The following is a 24,406-nucleotide window of genomic DNA, read 5'->3' on the forward strand; positions in this document are numbered from 1 at the left end:
CCTAAATATATGCCAATGGACTGTTGCAGTGGTGGCTGACATGAAGCCTGATTCTCTGCTATGACATGCAGACTAATTCTCTGCTGACATGAAGCCAGATTGTCTGTTACGGGACCTCTCTCCTCTGCCTGGGTGCTGGGCCTAAATTTATGACAATGGACTGTTGCAGTGGTGGCTGACGTGAAGCCTGATTCTCTGCTATGACATGCAGACTGATTCTCTGCTGACATGAAGCCAGATCCTCTGTTACGGGACCTCTCTCCTCTGCCTGGGTGCTGGGCCTAAATTTATGACAATGGACTGTTGCAGTGGTGGCTGACGTGAAGCCTGATTCTCTGCTATGACATGCAGACTGATTCTCTGCTGACATGAAGCCAGATCCTCTGTTACGGGACCTCTCTCCTCTGCCTGGGTGCTGGGCCTAAATTTATGACAATGGACTGTTGCAGTGGTGGCTGACGTGAAGCCTGATTCTCTGCTATGACATGCAGACTGATTCTCTGCTGACATGAAGCCAGATCCTCTTTTACGGGACCTCTCTCCTCTGCCTGGGTGCTGGGCCTAAATTTATGACAATGGACTGTTGCAGTGGTGGCTGACGTGAAGCCTCATTCTCTGCTATGACATGCAGACTGATTCTCTGCTGACATGAAGCCAGATCCTCTGTTACGGGACCTCTCTCCTCTGCCTGGGTGCTGGGCCTGAATATATGCCAATGGACTGTTGCAGTGGTGGGTGACGTGAAGCCTCATTCTCTGCTATGACATGCAGACTAATTCTCTGCTGACATGAAGCCAGATTGTCTGTTACGGGACCTCTCTCCTCTGCCTGTGTGTGTGCTGGGCCTAAATATATGCCAATGGACTGTTGCAGTGGTGGCTGACGTGAAGCCTCATTCTCTGCTATGACATGCAGACTGATTCTCTGCTGACATGAAGCCAGATCCTCTGTTACGGGACCTCTCTCCTCTGCCTGGGTGCTGGGCCTAAATTTATGACAATGGACTGTTGCAGTGGTGGCTGACGTGAAGCCTGATTCTCTGCTATGACATGCAGACTGATTCTCTGCTGTCATGAAGCCAGATTGTCTGTTACGGGACCTTTCTCCTCTACCTGGGTTCTGGGCCTAAATTTATGAAAATTGACTCTTACAGTGGTGGGTGACGTGAAGCCTGATTCTCTGCTATGATATGAAGACTGATTCTCTGCTGACATGAAGCCAGATTGTCTGTTACGGGACCTTTCTCCTCTGCCTGGGTTCTGGGCCTAAATTTATGAAAATTGACTCTTACAGTGGTGGGTGACGTGAAGCCTGATTCTCTGCTATGATATGAAGACTGATTCTCTGCTGACATGAAGCCAGATTGTCTGTTACGGGACCTTTCTCCTCTGCCTGGGTTCTGGGCCTAAATTTATGAAAATTGACTCTTACAGTGGTGGGTGACGTGAAGCCTGATTCTCTGCTATGATATGAAGACTGATTCTCTGCTGACATGAAGCCAGATTGTCTGTTACGGGACCTTTCTCCTCTGCCTGGGTTCTGGGCCTAAATTTATGAAAATTGACTCTTACAGTGGTGGGTGACGTGAAGCCTGATTCTCTGCTATGATATGAAGACTGATTCTCTGCTGACATGAAGCCAGATTGTCTGTTACGGGACCTTTCTCCTCTGCCTGGGTTCTGGGCCTAAATTTATGAAAATTGACTCTTACAGTGGTGGGTGACGTGAAGCCTGATTCTCTGCTATGATATGAAGACTGATTCTCTGCTGACATGAAGCCAGATTGTCTGTTACGGGACCTTTCTCCTCTGCCTGGGTTCTGGGCCTAAATTTATGAAAATTGACTCTTACAGTGGTGGGTGACATGAAGCCTGATTCTCTGCTATGATATGAAGACTGATTCTCTGCTGACATGAAGCCAGATTGTCTGTTACGGGACCTTTCTCCTCTGCCTGGGTTCTAGGCCTAAATTTATGAAAATTGACTCTTACAGTGGTGGGTGACGTGAAGCCTGATTCTCTGCTATGATATGAAGACTGATTCTCTGCTGACATGAAGCCAGATTCTCTGTTACGGGACCTCTCTCCTCTGCCTGGGTGCTGGGCCTAAATTTATGACAATGGACTGTTGCAGTGGTGGCTGACGTGAAGCCTGATTCTCTGCTATGACATGCAGACTGATTCTCTGCTGACATGAAGCCAGATTCTCTGTTACGGGACCTCTCTCCTCTGCCTGTGTGTGTGCTGGGCCTAAATATATGCCAATGGACTGTTGCAGTGGTGGCTGACGTGAAGCCTCATTCTCTGCTATGACATGCAGACTAATTCTCTGCTGACATGAAGACAGATTCTCTGTTACGGGACCTCTCTCCTCTGCCTGGGTGCCGGGGCCTAAATATCTGAGAATGGACTGTTCCAGTGGTGGGTGACGGGAAGCCAGATTCTCTGCTATGGAACCTCTCTCCAATTGATTTTGGTTAATTTTTATTTATTTAATTTTTATTTTAATTCATTTCCCTATCCACATTTGTTTGCAGGGGATTTACCTACATGTTGCTGCCTTTTGCAGCCCTCTAGCTCTTTCCTGGGCTGTTTTACAGCCTTTTTAGTGCCGAAAAGTTCGGGTCCCCATTGACTTCAATGGGGTTCGGGTTCGGGACGAAGTTCGGATCGGGTTCGGATCCCGAACCCGAACATTTCCGGGATGTTCGGCCGAACTTCTCGAACCCGAACATCCAGGTGTTCGCTCAACTCTAAATATTATGTTAGGAAAATTAGAAAACTTTTTGTTGCCGTAATGATACTGATCTAGGTGTGCAGGTCCACCCAAGCCATCCAACAAATGCAAAATAACTTTGAGGTTACTTGGTTCTCAGTCAAATGAGAGCTGGTTTGGAATATCTCATAGTGCACAAGGCTGCCATTATAAGGTATGCTGGCTGTTATATGTCTCATGGGTGGATAGATTGATGGCTTGCACATACCTGGATTTTGGCATATAGCCTTTGTGTGGTTGTCTATTGTATGTCGTACGTAATAGGATTCTAAGATGCATCCAGCTATCTTCTTAATGCTGTTTCCAGACCATTTTGATGGGGTTCCCATTAATTTCTAACCTTTTTCTATCAATCAGACACTCTCTTCTCTTCCGAGCAGGGTGTGCCTGGGGTTCTCCCATTGACTTCCATTGTGCTTGGTAGAACACACGAGCATACCAATGTGTTCGGCCAGAGCACATGAGCACACAAGCACTTTGGTGCTCGCTCAACACTAGCAATCAACACTAATGACAAATCATTTCAGTGGTAGGCAAAGCCATAAAGACCTGGGTCCTCGGGCATGCTGACTAGAATGGAAACCTGTATGCTTACTTGATTACATAAGGACAGCCGTAGTCTTACCATCAAGTAATCTGATTATTACTGGATAGCCATGCTTTTAGGACCCTTGTTTTCAAAGCAAAATGGGGGAATGTTTTCCTGTTGCCTAAAAGAAGGACAATTCATTATCAAGGAAACAATGAATACACAGCTTGACATAGCTTTTGGCGAGCAGATGTCTGCTACCCATTTCTGCCATCCACAGAGTCACCCACCTCCTGCCGTCTCCACTAACACAAGCAACAGAAGCATCAGCAGCAGGCAGTTCAGTATCATCAACATGATGGAGACATTTTTTCATGTGCTGCACCAGGCAGATGCAAATCAGCAAACTGAGACATACCGCTTGACAACCAGATTCAGTCCTACTCTGATATAGTGATGAGCGGTAGGGTCAATATTCGAATGTGCGATATTTCGCAAATATTTGATAAAATATTTGTCATATATTTGCGAATTCTAGATTATTTTCTTGATCGCGAAAAATCGGCAATGTAATATTTGCGTAATGCGCGCGACATACAGGTGTGGGTCACTATAGCTACATTTTTCAAGCAGCTAGAAGTTTATCGAGCCTGGAGAAAATGGTTGGCACAGCAGAACATTACAATAGCTTTATATACAGATATATTTGTGATTGCAAAATCGCCACTAAAGATGCAAATATTTTTGTGCAATACGTGCAACTTCACATTTTAACAGGTCTGACTACTTATTAGCAATTGGTGCACTAAGTATTGTTGTGAACTTGTGACCTCACAGCACTATGTCTGTAGCATGTATGTATGGACAGCAGAACCTACACTATATCACTATCTAACCTACACTGACTATCTCCCCCTAACTATCTGTAATATATATATATATATATATATATATATATATATATATATATATCATAACTAACTAACTTACTATCTAATGTAATGACACAGGAAAGCACAGAGCACAGCAATCACACTGCTGTCTCTCTCAGATCTGCAAAATACTGTATACAAGGGCTGCTGGGGAGGTTCTTATATAGTAAGGGGTAGGCAACTTTCCTATTGGTTGCTAAGGATGTTGCTAAGCTCAGACAAAGACATTGCAGCCTTCTCATTGGTCCACAAGCAAGAAGGGAGGTTACTGAGGAAAAATATATCTAGAATATTCGAAATCACGAATATATATCACTATATTCTAAATATTTGCGAATTCTTGAAGTGCCGATATTCGCAATTAATATTCACTATTTGAATATTCTCGCCCAACACTACTCTGATCACAATAACTTTATGGTAGGAAGAGTAAAAGTGGCCAGAACTAGACAAGTATGCTCTCTCTTCTCTGTCATGCCCAGCCTTTAGTATCATCTCAGGGTTTTCAACAAGGCAGGACGTATTGTCACATCCAAAAGGACAAAGCTGTCCTCCACCAGTGTAAAAAAACATCATTTTTATGAAAAGGAATGAAGCATGGATCTGTCAGGGTTGTCAGACTCCTTTGGCTAATGCCTTATTCACGAGTCAGTGTTCAGGTTTGGCTCAAAACAAAAAACAGGTGCAGATCTTTCCCTTATCCCTTATGTCTGTGGAGGCTCCAATCCTGGTTCTGGCTCACAATCAGAGATGGAAATCACTGACCAAAACACTGACGTGTGAACGAAGCTTAAGGCTGATGAATAGACCTACAGTTGCTGACAATGTTCTACCATGTCACTGCCACTCTCTACCATCATGTTCTTTACTGTATGGCTGCTGCTGCCACCACTGCTGCTATTGTGCCATTGTCGCTTTCTGCCTACCATCAAGTTCCATACTGTATGAATGCTGTTGCTGCCAAAATCATGCCACTGGCACTGTCTGCTTCCGTACTGGTAGACTGCTGCTGCCACTGCCACCATCTTGCCACTGCCTCTGTCTGTCTTTCCTCCATTATGTTTTGTACCATATGGCCGCTGCTGCCATCATGCCATTGCTGCTCTTTGCCTGTCCACCATCATATAACACCTATTATAATTTCTCCATCTGTTCTGGGTGGAATCACAATAACTAACAGCAACAAACACAACACCACACAATATGCATAAATAATACGTCTTTTTTAGAACACGATCGATAAAATAATGATAATAATCACGTTCAAAATTCACAGTCCTCATCATGGACAATGGGGGAAAATCACTAGGATATGCCCCCATTTTATTCTAGGTTTGGGTCTCACATCTGGGAACCGAGCCCTGAAAGTGAAGGAGGGCGCACTGCACAGCTGCCCTCTATTCATTTTCTATGGGGCCGGCAAAAATAGCTGAGCACTGGCTCAGCTATTTCCATCGAGCCCATAGAAGTTTATGGGAGTGGTGGCCGGTCATGCGCAGTGTGCTCCCATGCACTTCTATGGGGAGCCAGCTTGGTGGTGGCCGGACCGGAGTCCTCCAGCCATCCCCTTCTGGGGCTGAATTCCCGATCTAGGTGCAGGTCTCAGCAGTGGTACCTGCACCTATAAGACAATGGGGGCATATCCTAGTGATATGCCCCCATTGTCTATGATGAGGCATCCCCTTTAATGTGATTTTTATCATTATTTTATCAATCATATTCTAATAAAGATGTACTATTTATAAATTTTGTGTGGCTTGTGTTTGTTGCCACAGCTATTTCTTCCTTTTGCTAATTCCCCTAGTGCTACTTCAATTATTCCTACTACTGCTACCATTACCGCTACACAGTTACCTCTACTACTAGTTTTTTCCTGGTTTGCTCAGAACAAGCCACTCTTTCTCCTGACAATTAACACTTGTGCGTATAATTATGGGCAGGCATTATACTCCCATTAATGGATAATTTTCTTATGACATTAACGTGCTTGTTGCTTCGGTGTCTAATTTGCATATATTAAAGAGTTTTCTCATCTCTCGTTACTAAAGCGTTATGAGACACATATCTCAGTGGAAACGGCAGAGCGCTTGCTCTTTCAGTAGCTTCCATTGCAGAGGTGCATGAGAGCTACAGAAGCAGTGTAGCACGGCAAGCTATGTTTCCCTAGCTCAGAAACAGCATAGCTTCCTGTGCTATGCTGTTCCCATAGCTCTCATGCCCCGCAATGAAAGCTACTGAAACAGTGAGTGCCAGAGTGCTGTGCTGTTTCCCAGCCGACGGGTGGTTGGGACTGTGTGTCATATCATATTAGTAACGGCAATATGAGACAATCCCTTTAAAACTTGATTTTTCTCAGCAATGAGGGCAAATATGGACATAGGACCAACACAGATGCCTTTAGTTGCCAATCATGCATGCTACAGGTCATCCAGTTTCAAAGGTTCAAATCTGCTGACAGATTCCCTTAGAATAAAAGGGAATCCTACAAAAAATTATAGACTGCGTGGAATAATTTTTTTTTTTCACAGTGGGAGTCAATGGTAGACATATGCAACTGCATAAACATGTTGTTGCTTAAGGGCTGTATTACATTACACAGTCAGCCAGGCGATTGTCAGGAGGAAAGCGTTCCATCCCGGCAATCCCCTGCACATCAGCGGAGGAGATTGCGCTGCCCCCCATCATTGAACCCCTCAGATGCTGCGTTCACCGCTGATCGCAGCATCTGAGGTAAAAAATTAAGGATTTCAGAGGTTAATGTGGAAAAAAATACTCACCTTATCCATTTGACCGTGAAGAAGCCACCGTGGCAATATTGATTGAAGATCCCGTGAGAAATCTTGCGTGGCACGTGGTGACATCATATGTTGCTGTGCATGAGATTTTGCACAGGATCTTTAATCAAGATGGGCACTGAAACGGATGCCGTGAATATGTTATTTTTTTAAATCATTTTATGAAAAATGATTTTGTTACCAAGAAGTACAAGGACATTTTGATTCGCTCAACACTAATGATAATCATTGTTTGCAGGTAGCAGATCGTGATTAGAAAGCACGATCTGCCGCCAGTAAACAAGGATCTGGCTCAATCACAGCCAGATCATTGTTAACTAGTGTTCCTACAAACACTCGTTAGCGATGATCTAGCTGACCATCAGTTAGTGTAAGTCTGGAATATACATTTGGCAGCACATTTAAAGCAAGTTCAGGAGCTTTTTGACAATAAAAACTGCTGATAGCAGTAGGAAAGGGCCTGGGAAAGCAGGACAAAATTCATTTTGTGGAGCTTTTATTTTCAGGAGTAATTTGAATATGAACATTTATACGGCAAAGCTCTGCTGCTGTAAGTGCGCAAAAGATGGTGCGTGCTCTCGCAGTCTCTCCTCTCTGCTTTGAGTGCCAGCTTTAGCATTCAACCAGAAGATTACTATAGGTGTCACTCATAGCACAGGGGAAGGGTTATAAAGCAGCTCAATGCCAAGAGCACTTCGCAGTGGAGAAACACCACCAGGGCACTTGCAGGAACAGTACCTAGCAGAATAAAAGTTCTTATCATATAAACATTGGTCATGAGAATGAAAGCACCACAAAAGGAATGTTTGTTCTGCTCTCCCCTGCTCCTACCTAGTTTTGGGAGTAGTTTTGCAAGGTTAAAATTGCTGACAGACTGACTTTAACACAGAGTGTATGTCCCACAGATACGGTGAACTACTAGTGCATGATTGAGTTACTTTAGTGCAAACATTCTAGTTTGAAGTACACTCTGTTCACATCTACTCTCCCTCCAACCTTCAAGTAGCTATCATTTACCCCCCCCCCCCCCCCAGGCCCAGCCACCATCTTTCTTGACTACTTTAACACCTGGCTAATACACTTTCTTTCTGCCAACATCCCCACTATCATTATGGGTGACTTCAACATCTCTATTGACACCTGCCACTCAGCCGCCTCTAACCTCCTATCACTCTCTTCCTCTTTCGGCCTCTCACAGTGGTCTTCCGCTCTCACCCACAGGGATGGTCACACTCTGGATTTTATCTTTACCTGCCTCTGCTCTCTATCTAACCTTTCTAATTCTCATCTCCCCCTAGCCGACCAAAACCTACTCACCTTCTCTTCATTGGTCTCTTCTGCTGCTCCCCCATTCCACACACTAGCACACCGCTGCAGGAACCTTAAACAACTTTTTTGCACTTTTAACTCCCTTCTCTGTCCCCCAGTGTCCCCACCCTCTTCTCTCATCTCAGCTGAGGACTTTGCCACATCTTCAAACAAAAGATAGTCAACATCAGAGAAAGCTTCAGTACACAGTCCCACAGACCCTCCACACAACTGCTCAGTCCTCTTCTCCCAAAACCCACTTCTCCACCATTAAAGAAGAAAAACTCTCCACTCTACTCTCCTGATCACATCTCACCGCCTGCGCACCTGACCCAATCCCATCCCATCCCACCTCATCCCTAACCTCACCACAGTGTTTATCCCAGCCCTAACTCTTCAACCTATCACTAACCTCTGGATGTCTTCCCCTTTGCTTTTAAACATGCTACCATTACACCCATCCTCAAAAAGTCTTCACTTGAACTATCTTCTTTGTCTAGTTATCGCCCCATATCACTTCTTCTGCATGCCTCAAAGCTACTTGAACAACATGTCCATTCGGAACTGTCCTCTCACCTTTCCTCCTGTTCCCTCTTTGACCGGCTACAATTTGGCTTCTGACCCCATCACTCGACTGAGACTGCCCTTACCAAAGTTACCAATGACCTACTAAAAGCCAAAACAAAAAAAAAAACATTGCTCTGTCCTCCTTCTCCTTTACCTGTCCTCTGCCTTTGAAATTGACAACCACTCCCTTCTGTTGCAAACTCTCATCTCTTTCCATCACTGACCTAGCCCTCTCCTGGATCAAATCATACCTCACAGACCGGACGTTTAGCGTCTCTCACTCTCACACCACCATCTTGTCTCATTCTCTCTCTGTTGGCGTCCCTCAAGGCTCTGTCCTAGGACCCCTGCTCTTCTCTATTTACACTTTTGGCGTGGGACAGCTCAGAGTCCCATGGCTTTCAGTATCACTCTTATGCTGACGACACACAAATCTTCCTCTCTGGTCCAGACATCACCACCTTATTATCCAGAATCCCACAATGTCTATCTGCTATATCATCCGTCTTCTGCTCTCGCTTTCTAAAACTTAACATGGATAAAACTAAATTCATCCTCTTTCCCCCATCTTGCTCAACCCCCCAACAGACCTATCTATCACGATCAATGGCTGCACACTCTCCCCGGTCAACCAAGTCCGCTGCCTTGGAGTGACCTTGGATTCTGCCCTCTCCTACCAACCGCACATCCAAGCCTCTTTCCACCACCTGCCGCCTCCAACTCAAAAACATCTCCCGCATCTGCGCTTTCCTTAACTTTGAATCTGCGAAAATGCTTGTACATGCCCTCATCATCTCCCGCCTAGACTTCTGCAACACTCTCCTCTGTGGCCTTCCATCTAGCACACTCGCACACATCCAATCTATCCTCAACTCTGCTGCCTGACTTATACACCTCTCACCCTGTCACTCATCTGCCTCTTCCCTCTGCCAATCCCTTCACTGGCTCCCCATTGGCCAGCAAATTCAGTTCAAAATACTAACAAATACATACAAGGCTGTCCACAACCTGTCCCCTCCCTACATCTCTGTGTTTCTTTCCCGATACATCCCCACGTGCAATCTCTGATTCTCACAAGACCTCCTTCTCTCCTCTCCTCTTATGACCTCTTCCCATAACCGCCTCCAAGATTTCTCCCGTGCATCCCCCACACTCTGGAACTCGCTACCCCAACATATCAGACTCTCACCTACAGTGGAATCCTTCAAAAGAAACCTGAAAACCCACCTCTTCAGACAAGCCTACAACCAGTGACCCTGCTGCCTCTATACCGCCATGACCAGCTTCACCCTCACCTACTGTGTCCTTCGCCCATACCATGTAAATTGTAAGCCCTCATGGGCAAGGCCCTCTCTCCTTCTGTACCAGTTTGTAACTTGTCTTGTTTATGCTTAGTGCAATTGTCTGTATTATGTATGTATACCCCTTTTCATATGTACAGCGCTATGAAATGAATGGCGCTTTAATAATAATAATAATAAGTTAGTGTAAGTACAATTACCTACGACTCTTTCTTCATTTAGGATTCATAGTCTGACTTCATGTTTAATCCTCTTTGTCCCTCTATAACTTGACTCTTAATGACCTGCTATACTGTTGGGGTTGCTAATCATCAGTATGTAAATATATCTCTTCATTATTTTAATGACTTTATTTCTCATCTCATCTTTCAGTTCTTCAAGCGGATTAAACCAAATCTTTTCATTAATCCTTTCTCTTGTTCTGATCCTTTGTCTTAATACGTTGTTTGATAATTTTTGTTTAAGATGAATTGAGACTTTATGTTCTTTGGTATAAATTATATTCACTGCACACAAAATGACTCACAGCTATGTTCCTTATAATGCATTATGCAACTAAATTTATATAATCCTAATTATACTGTTGCAATCATTTCATGGTGGTCTGCTAAAATGCTCCACTCCATTTCCATTGTTACTTTCAGTTGGTAGACCATTTTAATTTTTCATGTCGGATGGAGTCAAAAAATACAGGGACAGTATTAGTTAAATAGTGACCTGACCCTCTATCGATGCCCCCCATTATGTTGTATGATATAGTACTGTATACAAATAATGCATTTATACAATGCAAGAAATAACACTAACACAGCCCAATCTAAAAAACAGGAAATATAGCTAGATCACACTGAGCAGTATTTCCACCAATAGTGCCAGTACTATGAGGACCAGTGGCACTTGTTTTCAGTAATGACAAGTAATGTGCTTTGTGATATAGGTTGCATGACCCTAAATTCAGGCATGTTAACATCTCATCTGAATGAATCTGAAATTCTTAATCGCTGAAGGGTTATTCTTATCTGGGACATGGCGTATATACCTCTGCCACCAGCTCCCATTTGAAGAACAATGCTATATCTTCTTGTCACTATAGCTAGAGGTAATTGACAAAATAGAACAGAATTATGGATCATGAAACTGAGACATTTATTTCAGATTCAGAACATTTGCATAAATGACTGATGCAGGTCCCACCTCTGGACTCACTCCTATCTTGAGAATGGGGTCCCATCTCATGGCAGCCATGAATGGAGAGATGGTAACACAAGTGTGGCTCTCTCCATTAATGCAGTTCTCTCCAATCACTTCAGAGGGAGGTCTGGTAATCATGCTTGCTTATTTTTGGTTCTCTCATTGAATCGAATGGAGGGAAGACACATTTTAGTATTTTCAAGTTTTCTAATCCATAATTTTGTTCTGTTTTCTTTATTACCTCTTGCTATTTATATCTTCATAGCATTATAAGAATCACTCTATTGAGATCAAGTAAATCTGCCCCAGGAAGTATAGCATGAATCCAGAATCACCAGTATTCTATCTGGGTCTTCTGGCTTTCCGATTAACTATCCATACCGTCTGTGCTTTTATTGCTTGACCTCTCCCTTTTCCACAAAGCCTTCCACTGATAATTATCTTTTTTTCATCTTTCGGTTTTTTTATCTTTCGGTTCAGCTGAAAAAAATCTAATTTTTGGGGGGCTTTAAAACACCATTCTTGACTACAGTAGGGTGATTGAAAAGTTCCTCAGGAATAGACTTTTAGGAATTCCTTAAAATCATTCATGGTCATTATTATGTCTCATATCTCATATTGGGGTGTTCCCATCTGGGACATAAATGGCATAGAGGTAAGATATGCCAAAAATTTGCAATAGATGTGGGTCCCTAATCTTCGACTCACTTCTACCTAAATGCTGGCATGAATGTAGAGCAAGCCGCACATGTGCTATCTCCCTTTCATAGCTCACCTATTTTTGAAAGTTGCATAGCTGTAAATGGAGAGTTGGCTGTGCATTGGCAGCATGCTTTACAGTCACTGCTATGGGACTTCTGAAAATAGTTGAGCATGCTTGTTCCTATATTTTAGGAAGTCCCTTAGCAGTGAACAGAGACAATGCTTTGATTGTGTAGAATTCTCTCTGTTCACAGTGGGACCTCATTCTTGAAACTGGAGTCAGCCCAAAAGGTGGGACATGGACCACTTGGTTATTTGTAGCAAATACTATGAATATGCCAGAGATGTCTCAGATGAAACAACCTCTTTAAGGGCATTTTACACAAGACTAATGCACAGGCAATTATTGGGAATTAACCAAACATTTCTAATAATAATTGTGGTCCTGGCTACGGTGAGAGACCATGGCTGAGGACGGGGGGGGGGGGACGGGGGGGGGGGAGGGGATGACAGGCTGTCTGCTACAGATGGCTGGGGTGTGCGGGAAGCCATGGCTGGGTGCGAACTAAATGAGGGGCATGCCTGATGGTGAGAAAGGTGAAGGAAGGGGAAGGGTGGGAGGGGTGAAAGCGCGGCGTCTCTGATGGGAGCGTGAGGCGGCGCTAAATAGGCCTCCTCCGCCCCTCCCACAAACACAGGCTGAGCTTCAGCCTTAGTACTTGTGGTCCTGGCTACGGTGAGAGACCGTGGCTGAGGACGGGGGGGGGGGGAAGGGGATGACAGGCTGTCTGCTACAGATGGCTGGGGTGTGCGGGAAGCCATGGCCGGGTGCGAACTAAATGAGGGGCAAAAGTCAACGGGTAGGAAGATGTGAGGGTAGAACTCATAGGGCTAAGTTGGTGAAGGCCTTGGAGATCTCGGCTCGTGGATTGGGAATGTAGTGCGTGAAGCAAGAGGATTGCCATCTACCCATTTTCTGGATGACGTGTGCTGGGACCCCGTGACTTGATGCTGCGGAAGCTGCGCCTATGCGGAACGAATGCCCTGAGATGGCCTTGGCATCGAACCCCAGCCCGGAAGCTAAAGTTCTGATGTGATGGATGAACTGAGAAGTTGAGAGACCTTTGGAGTTGAAGGGAAAGAGAGGGCTGCCTGGCGCGGAAACTGTTGAGATAGCGAGAAGCTTGCTGAATACGGCCACCGGGCACCAATCGTTGAAGGTCGGGAAGTAAATGATTTTGACTGGAGGACCTACCTGGGAAGTTTTGGTGGAAGGGAGAGACAGCGTGCAATGAGTCTGCTGCCAGACCAGCTGGTCTGAAGTGGGGCCTGCATGTCCTGGAGAGCTAGTGAATTCCCCGGGCCGTAAGAATCCGTAGAAACAGAGATACATGGCAGCTTTGATCACAATGCTTTTGTATGGCCCGAAAGGATCGTTATCTAGGGAGGTGGAAAAAGCTCTGAACATTGCCCCGGCGACTGGTTTCCTGCGGGACTCCGGCTTACTGCTGCTCTTTTGGATCCCTCTAAGGGTGGACTTGATGGCCTGGGAAGAAAATAGGGACTGGCTACTTGGGAAATCTAAAGTGAGGTAATGCTGTACCCCTGCCAGGTACAATTTGATGGTGCTGAAAGATAGGTGAAGGTCTGTGTGACAATAAGCCAGGAACGCCATGAGATGAGTTATTTGATCCAGATGTCCTTGTGGGTGCTTGATGGAAAATCGAGAGAAGGTTTCCCACCCGGTCTTGTAGTTCCTGGCTGTATTGAGGGATAGGGAGTTGTGGATGAGTAACTTGGCAGTTCTGACGTGTTTGCTCAATCCATCATCAGTGTCTCTATGGCGGGTGGAGGAACTCCTGATGGATCGGCGTCTGGCATCACCTGAAAGAAAACCGGGAAGTTGAAACGGGAGAGGGCATCAGCTGCTGTGTTTGCTGAACCCTGTATGAAACGACATGAAAAATGAAAGTTGTATTCTAAGGCGAGGCATACTAATCTGCGGACGAAGGGCATGATTTGTGGGGAGGAGGAGCGGCCTTTGGTGAGAATTTCTACCACTGCCTGATTGTCCGTGACGAAGACGACTGGCTTGTTCTTCCAGATTTCCCCCCAGGTCTGGGCAGCTGCCACGATGGGATAAATTTCTAACAGTGGAGAGGATCTGATGGAACTCTGGGTGGAAGATATCTGAAGCGGCCAGGGACCTGCGAACCAGTGGGTCTTGAAAATGGCTGCAAACCCTTTTGAACCTGCTGCGTCGGAAAACACGGTGGGAGAATTATCGTCCCAGGAAGGGACGAAGAGGGAGATGCCATTCCAGCTGGTCAGGAAATGGTGCCACATGTGAAGATCGGCCGTTGCGGCGGCGTCAAGGTGGATCAAAGAGTCCTGATCCGAAGCAGCAGGTAAAAGTTGCAGCAGTCTGGAGGTGAATGCCCGCCCCTGGGGCATAATCTTGGAAGCAAAATTTAACATCCCCAGAATTGACTGGAGTTCGACCTTAGTGAGGGTCCTGGCCGCGACAGACCTCCTGATGGAATCCTGGATTTTTAGGAGTTTTTCGTCCGGCAAGCGGGCTTCCATCTTGCCGGTATCTAAGATGACCCCCAGGAATGTTATGACTGAAGATGGACCTTCGACTTTTGTTGGGGCAATCGGGACGTTTAACTTGGAGAACAAGTCGAGGAGTACCTGGAGCTGATTGGGTGCCTGGTCTGCGGTCTCGATCAACAGGAAATCATCGAGATAATGGATGACCCTGGAGCATCCGCCGTGGTTGACCAAGACCCAGTGAAGAGCTGTGGCTAATTGATCAAAGAGCCAGGGACTGCTCTTTGAACCAAATGTCAGTCTGTCTGAAAAATAGTACCGTTCCCTCCACTTGATGCCGTAGTATTTCCACAAATGGGGTGAGACCGGAAGCAGCTTAAATGCGTCGGCGATGTCCGCCTTGGAAAGCCACGCGCCCGACCCCAGCTGGAGGATCAACCGAATGGCGTCGTCCAAGGTGGAGTACCGCATGGAGAAATCTTCTGAAGGGATGAGCGAATTTAAGCTAGGTGTGCTGGAAACATGAGGAGCAGAGAGGTCAAATATCAGCCTTTTTTTATTTGAAAATTTTTTCGTAACTAGGCCAATGGGGTTGGCCCTCCAGATGTCGAAGGGGGGGGGACTATGAATGGACCCAGGAGGAAACCCTTGCTGATCTCGGACTGGATGAGGGAGTCTACTGATTCGGGATCCGCCAAGGCAGAACGAAGATTGGGGCCTTCCCAAGTAGTTTGCGGGTAGGAAACTAGCCCTGTATGGAACCCTTGTGAGAACCCGGAGACCAAAAACTGCACAAAGGCGGGATCGGCTAGTCATAGCTGTTTTGATGACCTTTGCGGACAAGACGACTGGGGGTGGGCCCTGAAACAGATAGTGCAAATATGCAGGGCCTTGCATTTTGAAAAATAACAGTCGGACCAATTGAAATTGTTACAGATTTGGCTTCTGCCCAAAAACACTATGGGCCTGCCCCATTTGTCTGCGTTCTGCCCTGAACTTGAAGAGGTGGAAGGGAGAGCGGAGGGTCTGCCTTGGGCCAGGGCCCCTGAGTTGGGACACCAGTCGGAGGAATGCAGGATTGACTGGCAGTTGGCGCAGGTGGGAGCTTTGAGGCCAGCGAAGTGCCTGCAGAAGAGCTCCATGTCTAGTATGGACCAGTCCGTGATGTGCCGGAACTGGGACAGAGCAGCGGCGGCTTTGGCTGAGAAGGAACGATGGTAGTCGTAAAATGCGTGACCTCCGTACTTGTGTCCCAAATCAGTGACCCTGTAGAGGTAGGTGTCAAGTTCCTCTCTGCGGTGCGGTTGGGCCGAGCATAAGATGTCTCGGAAAAGGCTGAAGGCCAACACAAACTCTGGGATGGAGAGTTTTTTGTGCAGCCGGGCATCCTTGGACTTGAGAACCACCGATATATCTCCACAGGCAATGGTCCTGTTCTCGTCGAAGTCGTGGGTGGAAATAAGTATGGAAGCCAAGTTAACGTCTTTACCTGCCAAAATATCCTTCCGGACATTGTCGGGAACAAAATATGATGGGGAAATTGTGAAGGAGCTGGGGGCTTGGCTCGGAGTTGGGGCATGGATGGCAGATGGGCCTGGAACTGGAGAGATGGGAGTGCTTGGGCTTGATGGCCTGGTTTCAACCGCTAGCAACCTGGTCTGCATGTCGGACACTGAGCTGGTGAGAGTGTTGATCGCCGCATGAAGCTGGGTCAGAGCAGTCTGGACCGTGGACAGAGACACCTGCTCTGCAGCCGCTGGGATAGGCCTTGCCGTTAGCAGCCTGTACAAGTCAGCTTTGCGGGCTGTGGCAGGATAGCGGATGCCTCTCCTGGTTAATTCGGCCATAAGTTTAGGGATGGTCCATTGCCTGCCTGAAAAGTTGCTTCCGTGGGCTGAGCCGGGTGATTCCGGGATGGAGCGAGTCTCGGCGATATCCGATGCGTGGGACATTATGCTGTGAAAAGGAAAATGGAGAGTGAGAAGGGTGGTTGAGCCACTTGACACCAGTGAGTGAGTCCGTGAAACCCTCTGAATGACACCGAAGAGTGACCCAATCCGTTACCAGGAAGAGGTTAAGAGGCCCAACCTACCTGATGCGCTGGCCTCAGCCCCCCGAAGGAAGGACCTGTCGATGCTGGCCTGACCCTAAGAACTGAAGTAGTGAAACCAACTTACCTGGACTCGGCTGATGAAATCGTAAATGAAAACGACCTGGATGAAAAGGGTGACCTAGGACTGGTACCTTGGGGAATTCGCCTAGCGAATTTTGACACGAGCAGGCCTCCGGAGGGACCCTAGAAACATGGGGTGATGTTTGAGATAAGCGGGAGAAGGTAAAATCCTGGCGTGAATCAGGGTGCGAAGGACGGCCCCTGAATGATCCGATGCCTTGCAGGCGGCCGAACCCGTGAACTAGCTGCGGGCTGGAAGTGAAGCTCGTGAGGCGCGTTGAAGCGCCTGGGTCAGGACGGGGCGGGTGAGTGGTGCGTGAGCGTGCGAACCTGTGCCTGATACGTGTCGGGGCGGTGGATGAAATCTGAAACATGCTCGAGAACTGAGGTGTTCTGCTGCGTGGTAGACCATAGCGTGGATAAAACTTAAGGAAGAAATTCGACATGAGTCTGCTGCGTGGCAGACAATAGCGTAGATGAAACTTTAAGGAAGGAAAATTGACATGGATCTGCTGGTGGCAGATAATAGCGTGAGCGAAGCTGAGGAAAGTGACATGAATCTGCTGCGTGGCAGATAATAGCGTGAGCGAACATGAGGAAGTTGACCTGAATCTGCTGCGTGGCAGACAATAGCGTGGATGGAACTTAAGGAAGGAAAATTGACATGAATCTGCTGCGTGGCAGATAATAGCGTGAGCGAACCTGAGGAAAGTGACATGAATCTGCTGCGTGGCAGATAATAGCGTGAGCGAACATGAGGAAGTTGACCTGAATCTGCTGCGTGGCAGACAATAGCGTGGATGGAACTTAAGGAAGGAAAATTGACATGAATCTGCTGCGTGGCAGATAATAGCGTGAGCGAACCTGAGGAAAGTGACATGAATCTGCTGCGTGGCAGATAATAGCGTGAGCGAACATGAGGAAGTTGACCTGAATCTGCTGCGTGGCAGACAATAGCGTGGATGGAACTTAAGGAAGGAAAATTGACATGAATCTGCTGCGTGGCAGACAATAGCGTGAGCGAACATGAGGAAAAGTGAAATGAATCTGCTGCGTGGCAGACAATAACGTGAGCGAACCTGAGGAAATTGACCTGAATCTGCTGCGTGGCAGACAATGGCGTGGATGGAACTTTAAGGAAGAAAGAATTGACATGAATCTGCTGCGTGGCAGACAATAGCGTGAGCGAACCTGAGGAAAAATGACATGAATCTGCTGCGTGGCAGACGATAGCGTGAGCGAACCTGAGGAAAAATAACATGAATCTGCTGCGTGGCAGACAATAGCGTGAGCGATCCTAAGGAAAAATGACATGAATCTGCTGCGTGGCAGACGATAGCGTAAGCGAACCTGAGGAAAAATGACATGAATCTGCTGCGTGGCAGACCATAACGTGGATGAAATTTTAAGGAAGAAAAACATTGACATGACTCTGCTAGGCAGATAATGGCGTGAAATGAAATATGCAGTGTATGTGTGTAGCTGAAATGAGAGTTGTTTTTTTTTTTTTTTGGTTGGGGCCTGGCTCCGGCATGTGGGACTTGGTGAAGTGTCTGAAGCATGGCTGTGGGTGGCGTGCATGGGTTTCCTCTGTTTGGAACCTTGTTTCGGTTGTTGCTGGTGCCCCAAGCCAGCTCATTGTCCAGGTAATGTGCTGTTTTTGCTGAGGCCCCCGCTTGTGGGGAGGCCTCAGCTGTCAGGTTTGCAAGTTGAGCATTTGAATGTACATTTTTAAGCACCCTGATGAAGCCAGGATGCTGTTGCCAGGTGAAGGGGTTAATGGTGGAGGGGGGGGGGGGCGGCCGGCGTCAGTGCTGCCTGGAGACCAGCCGGTGCGGGAGGTGGGGCCAGGTTGCGGACATGCGCGGTGAGTGGGAGCGCTGGGGACGCGGTTTTGATGCTGCCTGGCGATCGGCGGGAGGCGAGGCCAGGAAGCGACATGTGGGTATGTGGGTATGTGGGAGCGCGGCGCCGAGGCTCCCAGACAGGGAGCAGCTCAAGGCGCCGCTTGGCTTACCGGGGGAGCGTGGTTCCAGGGGAGGTAATGCTTCGAGCGGAGGCTGAAGGAGCAGCAGCGCCCCTCCCACAAACACAGGCTGAGCTTCAGCCTTAGTACTTATCTGATTGTGAGCAGAGCTGATAGCCACATTTATATGCAACATTCTGTATGAGGACAAGTGATCACTACTGCAGGCGTTCATTGCCATACATATTCATTGTTTCTTGGCAGCAGATCGCTCTTTACATAGGATGAAACAATGCACATATTTCTGGTTGCCAAATCAAGGATGCTTTCACCCAATGAATGAGTGTTTACATAGAACCATTATTTAAAATGACAGTTCTTTGGTCATAATCATTCCAATAATCTGCCTATGTAAAAGAGTCTTCACGCATCTGCGGTTCTGATGACCTAGTAATTGTTTGCATACATACGTGTGACTATAACATTCCTCAGTAGGTTTAGGGACACTTAAACTGTATGATAACTTTTTAGTCACTTCTACCAAGTGCAAGGAGCTTGCAACTCTATCTGGATAAAGTGATTTTGAGAAAAACAAATAAAAGTTTGCTGTTTTGTCTAAATTGAGGTGAAAAAGATCACTCCTGTAGCTAACAATTTTTTCTAAACATTGTCATTTTTTCATATCTCCATTCCCCAATATTTCACATCTTGCAAATCATAGCTAGTATTTATATCTGTGAGTGGGATGCTGCTTTTGCAGCAAATCTGTTTTGTTAAAAAATAAGCACATAGCCAAACCAGAGCAAGGCAACAATAACTCTTATCAGTGAACAATGCAGCACTGATCACATCAGGACAAAGAAATATGCTAATTTACAGGAAGATTCTGGTCTTTTTCTTACATTTCTATGCTTATTTTAACACTGATCTACATGTGTTATTTACACTGAACAAAAATATAAACGCAACACTTTCAGTTTTGCTCCCATTTTGCATGAGCTGAACTCAAACATCTGAAGCATTTTCTACATACACAAGAGACCTATTACTGTCATATATTGTTCACAAATCTGTCTAAATCTGTGTTAGTGAGCAAATTCTTTGCGAGATAATCCATCCCACCTCACAGGTGTGGCATATCAAGCTGCTGATTAGACAGCATGAATATTGCACAGGTGTGCCTTAGATTGCCCACAATAAATGACGACTCTGAAATGTGCAGTTTGATCACACAGCACAATGCCACAGATGTCGCAACGTTTGAGGGAGTGTGCAATTGGCATGCTGACTGCAGGAATGTCTACAAGAGCTGTTGCCCATGCAATGAATGTTCATTTATCTACCATAAGGCATTTTAGAGAATTTGGCAGTACATCCAATTGGCCTCACAACCGCAGACCACGTATAACCACACCAGCCCAGGATCTCCACATCCAGCATGTTCACCTCCATGATCGTCTGAGACCAGCTACCCGGACAGCTGCAGCAGCAATCGGTTTGCATAACCAAATAATTTCTGCACAAACTGTCAGAAACCATCTCAGGAAAGCTCATCTGCATGCTCGTCATCCTCATTGATGTCTGGACCTAACTTCAGTTCGTCGTCATAACCGACTTGAGTGGGCAAATGCTCACATTCCATGGCGCCTGGCACGCTGGAGAGGTGTTCTGTTCATGGATGAGTCCCGGTTTTCACTGTTCAGGGCAAATAGCAAACAGCTTGTGTAGCATCATGTGGGTGAGCGGTTTGCTGGCGTCGATGTTGTGGATCGAGTGGCCCATTTTGGCGGTGGTGTTATGGTATGGGCAGGCGTATGTTATGAACAATGAACACAGGTGCATTTTATTGATGGAATTTTGAATACACAGAGATACTGTGACGAGATCCTGAGGCCCATTGTTGTCCCATTCACCCACGACAATCACCTCATGTTGCAGCATGATAATGCACGGCCCCATATTGCAAGGATCTGTACACAATTCCTGGAAGCTGAAAACATCCCAGTTCTTGCATGGCCAATATACTCACCGGACATGTCGCCCATTGAGCATGTTTGGGATGCTCTGGATCAGCATATACGACAGCGTGTTCCAGTTCCTGCCAATATTCTGCAAAGTCGCACAGCTATTGAAGATGAGTGGACCAACATTCCACAGGCCACAATCAACAACCTGATCAATGTGACAGAGATGTGTTGCACTGCGTGAGGCAAATGGTGGTCACACCAGATACTGACTGGTTTTCTGACACCCCCTAGTAAGGCAAAATTGTTCACATTTCAGAGTGTTCTTTTATTGTGGGCAGTCTAAGGCACACCTGTGCAATATTCATGCGGTCTAATCACCACCTTGATATGCCACACCTGTGAGGTGGGATGGATTATCTCGGCAAAGTAGAAGTGCTCACTAACACAGATTTAGACAGATTTGTGAACAATATTTGTAACCATTTGCCTGTCTGACTACCCCTCTGTCTCATCCTTTGGTCCTGCACCTCTGGTACCTATCTCAGGTACCTCCTGGTCCGCCTGGACCAGCTGCCTCATGTGCCTATCCTCTTCATGAGGTAGCGACCTGGTGTTTCCCTCGGGAAAGTCTATCCCCTATCATCTGAGGTATTGTGAAGATCCAGGGGTTCACTTAGACAATGCCCTTAGAAGAGGTAGGATATGTCGCACAGTGGGATCACACTCACTGGTTTGTGACAATGGGTCACTTGGAATAATAATAATAATAATAATAATAAAGACACGTAATATAATTTAGCTGTGCCACCATGGCCTGGGCAGGTCGTCCTAGTATATAGATGGCTTAGTAAAATATAGATAGATAAATATAGAGTAAGTTAAGGCTACTTCACATAGGCCGACTTTGCAGGCAATTTTTAAAACCAAACATTTTATTCCCAATAATTGCTTGCTCATCAGAGGAGATGGAAGGTGCATTTACATGCAGTAATCATCTTCTCTATATAGGGGAGATTAATCATTAGTGTGATCACTCATCCCCATACAGATTCATTTGTTTTGGTCAGAAGATCACTGTTTACCCAGAATAATCTGCTGCTCAGAAACAATGATTTTAGTGTCTGCATGAATGATCATTTCAAGATATATGCGCATGTTCATTTGGTCATCAGTGGCGCCTTTCCATAAGGCAATTATCAGGAACAAGCATTCCTAGGAATAACGCGTCTCTGGTAACAAAATGTAGATCCTTGAGAATAGAACACTATAAAATAGAATTTCTGAAATAATAAAAATTATTATTTTTTACTGTAAAGTTGGAATTTGCCATCAGGAAGTTTTCAAGACAAAGTGCCACTTGTATTTGATTACACTGCTGCAACTAAGAATCATGTCTTGGTAACAATGTGCCTATGCCCGAATTTAATGACTCCAAATATGACAGCCAAATTGAATATAATGCAAATTAGATTCTTGAAACAGTTAATAACTTGATTTGTATGCTTTCTTTTTTAGACAAAAGACCCTCAACTCTACCTGTATTTAACAGACTACAGTACAGTTTTCTCTGTAACACAAACTGGAATTACTCGGCATATCACTTTGCTTCAGCCAGTTGACCGTGAACGTCAGCAGCTTTACAAATTTTCAGTGAGTAGAGTTATATTATAAATACTTATGAATTGACAAATCCCAATGTAATGCAGGTGGCTGCACTGAGCACTGCAGCTTAATGCCAGGCAGGTAAATGAGATTGGGCTAAAGTGCCAGGTGCCGCCACACACATGTATACAATGCAGAAACTGTGAAATCCTCCACCAATCAAACATTGATGGCCTATCCTCCCTTTATGTTCTCCTTTCCTTTGTCTCACATTAAAACTGAGAGCTATATAAAGGACTCTTCCCTATGTGTACCAGGAGCTCTGTCTTGTCATCCTTCCATCTCCTCCTCACTGTCTGTCTGCCTATAAGACAAATGCCTGAAGCAGGATCTCCCTTCTCCCCTAACCTGTCTGCAGTAGAACAAAAATATTGTCAATCCCACCTCTCATCCGATCTCCAGCTGAAAATAATCGAGATTAGCACAACAGTTCACCAGATTAATGCACCCCTGTCAGAGAGTTAGTGACTGTTATACACATTCGTTTAACCAGAGCATGGGAGAAGGAGAGGAGACGTAAAAATAAAGAAGCTCATTTGATCTCAGCAGAAACGAGACTGAGCGATGAAGCTGTTGGACGAGGATCTGTTAGGAAGAGACACATGGAAGGCATAATAAAACTTGTAGTAAACAGACTCTCTAGTGCAATTACTTGTGTTTCTTCCTTATTCCTCCCACAATCTCTCTTTTTAGCAGACAGTAAGAGGGACTGAGAAAGTTGCAGAAAGGTGCGTCTGCAAAACTTGAAGCATTGTAAACACTTCCTGCAACCAGTTGTCACAGGACATCTTAGGTGAAAAGTGTGTAGAGGGACAACCCCTTTATTCTTGATAAACTTTTTTAATCAGGCTACACAGTAAGTTTACTCTGCAACTTAATCTGAACAAAAGAATTGCCTTGTGATGGTTAATCCATTCAACAAGTTAGAATGTAATAATATGTAATTTGTACTAGATTTCTGAAGAAACCTTGTTGATCCATGTATTTATTCTAATTCCATATTTGGAGTTGGAAAAAATTCAGCAAACTGAAGATATAATAAAATTTGCTTATCTATAGCACTGATCATAAATATGAAACTTTTGTCAAGACAATTTTTTGCAATTGTTGTGGACAATCTCTCATTCCTGAACATTACTTCTAGAGATTGATATTTAAAAGTTTTTGGGCCTTTATTTTAAATAAAAACTGTTATTTCTAGATAGAGAGGGTGATTTTTTCCACATATTAGAAAAAAGGCAGTTTTTTTATTTAAAAAAAAGGCTGGAAAACCCCCTTCAACTACTTAATATATATTTCTACCTGACTAGTATGAGAATCAGAATAAAATATGGAAGTGTTTTTTTTACTATCTAGTAATTCTGTGTGTCATTCTCTGTTTGTTCAGATTCATATGAAATTGTGTCAAAATCTATATATATTTTATAAACTTAGTTGGAGTATTATTGCAGAGTGGCCTGTGTATACCTGATTTATAGCGATTCCTAACCAATTAATTCATATCAAATCAAATTTCTTGTCGAACTTCGGCAAAGCTGCCAAATTGAGTTTTTCAAAACTTTGTTCAACTCGCTTACTTGCAACCACCACCAAGTGGAGCCTATGCTGGACTGGCTTTATGTTGGATGTTGACCTCTGCAGTACCTTCTGTTCCTATCCCTCATATGGTGTACAGTCATAAGTTGTACAAATAGACATATGATGATATTTAGTTTAGGCATCTAGTTTCCCTTATATGAGCTAATTTCCAAACTTTTTAACAGAAAGAGGAAAGTTCCCATACAGATACATCATAAAGTTAATTAGTACAGCATTTTAAATCTAGTTCCAAAATTGTTTTCTATAACAAATGAGTGCAATTTACAGAATAGCTCACTACATTCTGAAAATGTTTTAATCAAGTCATTATTTACTAGGACATTGACAAATATTCACAAAAGATTGTGGTTACATTATTTTACAAATTATAGGAAGTTTTCATTCCT

At 45.1% G+C, this 24,406-nt stretch overlaps 1 protein-coding gene across 1 annotated transcript in view; it reads left to right on the forward strand.

The window, feature by feature from the left end:
* The window catches only part of PCDH15 (protocadherin related 15), a 1,384,495-nt gene that overhangs the window by 525,648 nt on the left and 834,441 nt on the right, over positions 1 to 24,406 (forward strand). The window contains exon 11 of the mRNA XM_044299661.1: positions 22,275 to 22,409. Within this exon, the coding sequence (XP_044155596.1) occupies positions 22,275 to 22,409 (135 nt within the window). The remainder of the gene's footprint in view (positions 1 to 22,274; positions 22,410 to 24,406) is intronic.

This window comes from Bufo gargarizans, chromosome 6 (genome assembly GCF_014858855.1).
Source record: "Bufo gargarizans isolate SCDJY-AF-19 chromosome 6, ASM1485885v1, whole genome shotgun sequence".
In the NCBI taxonomy this organism is placed as follows: Eukaryota; Metazoa; Chordata; class Amphibia; order Anura; family Bufonidae; genus Bufo; species Bufo gargarizans.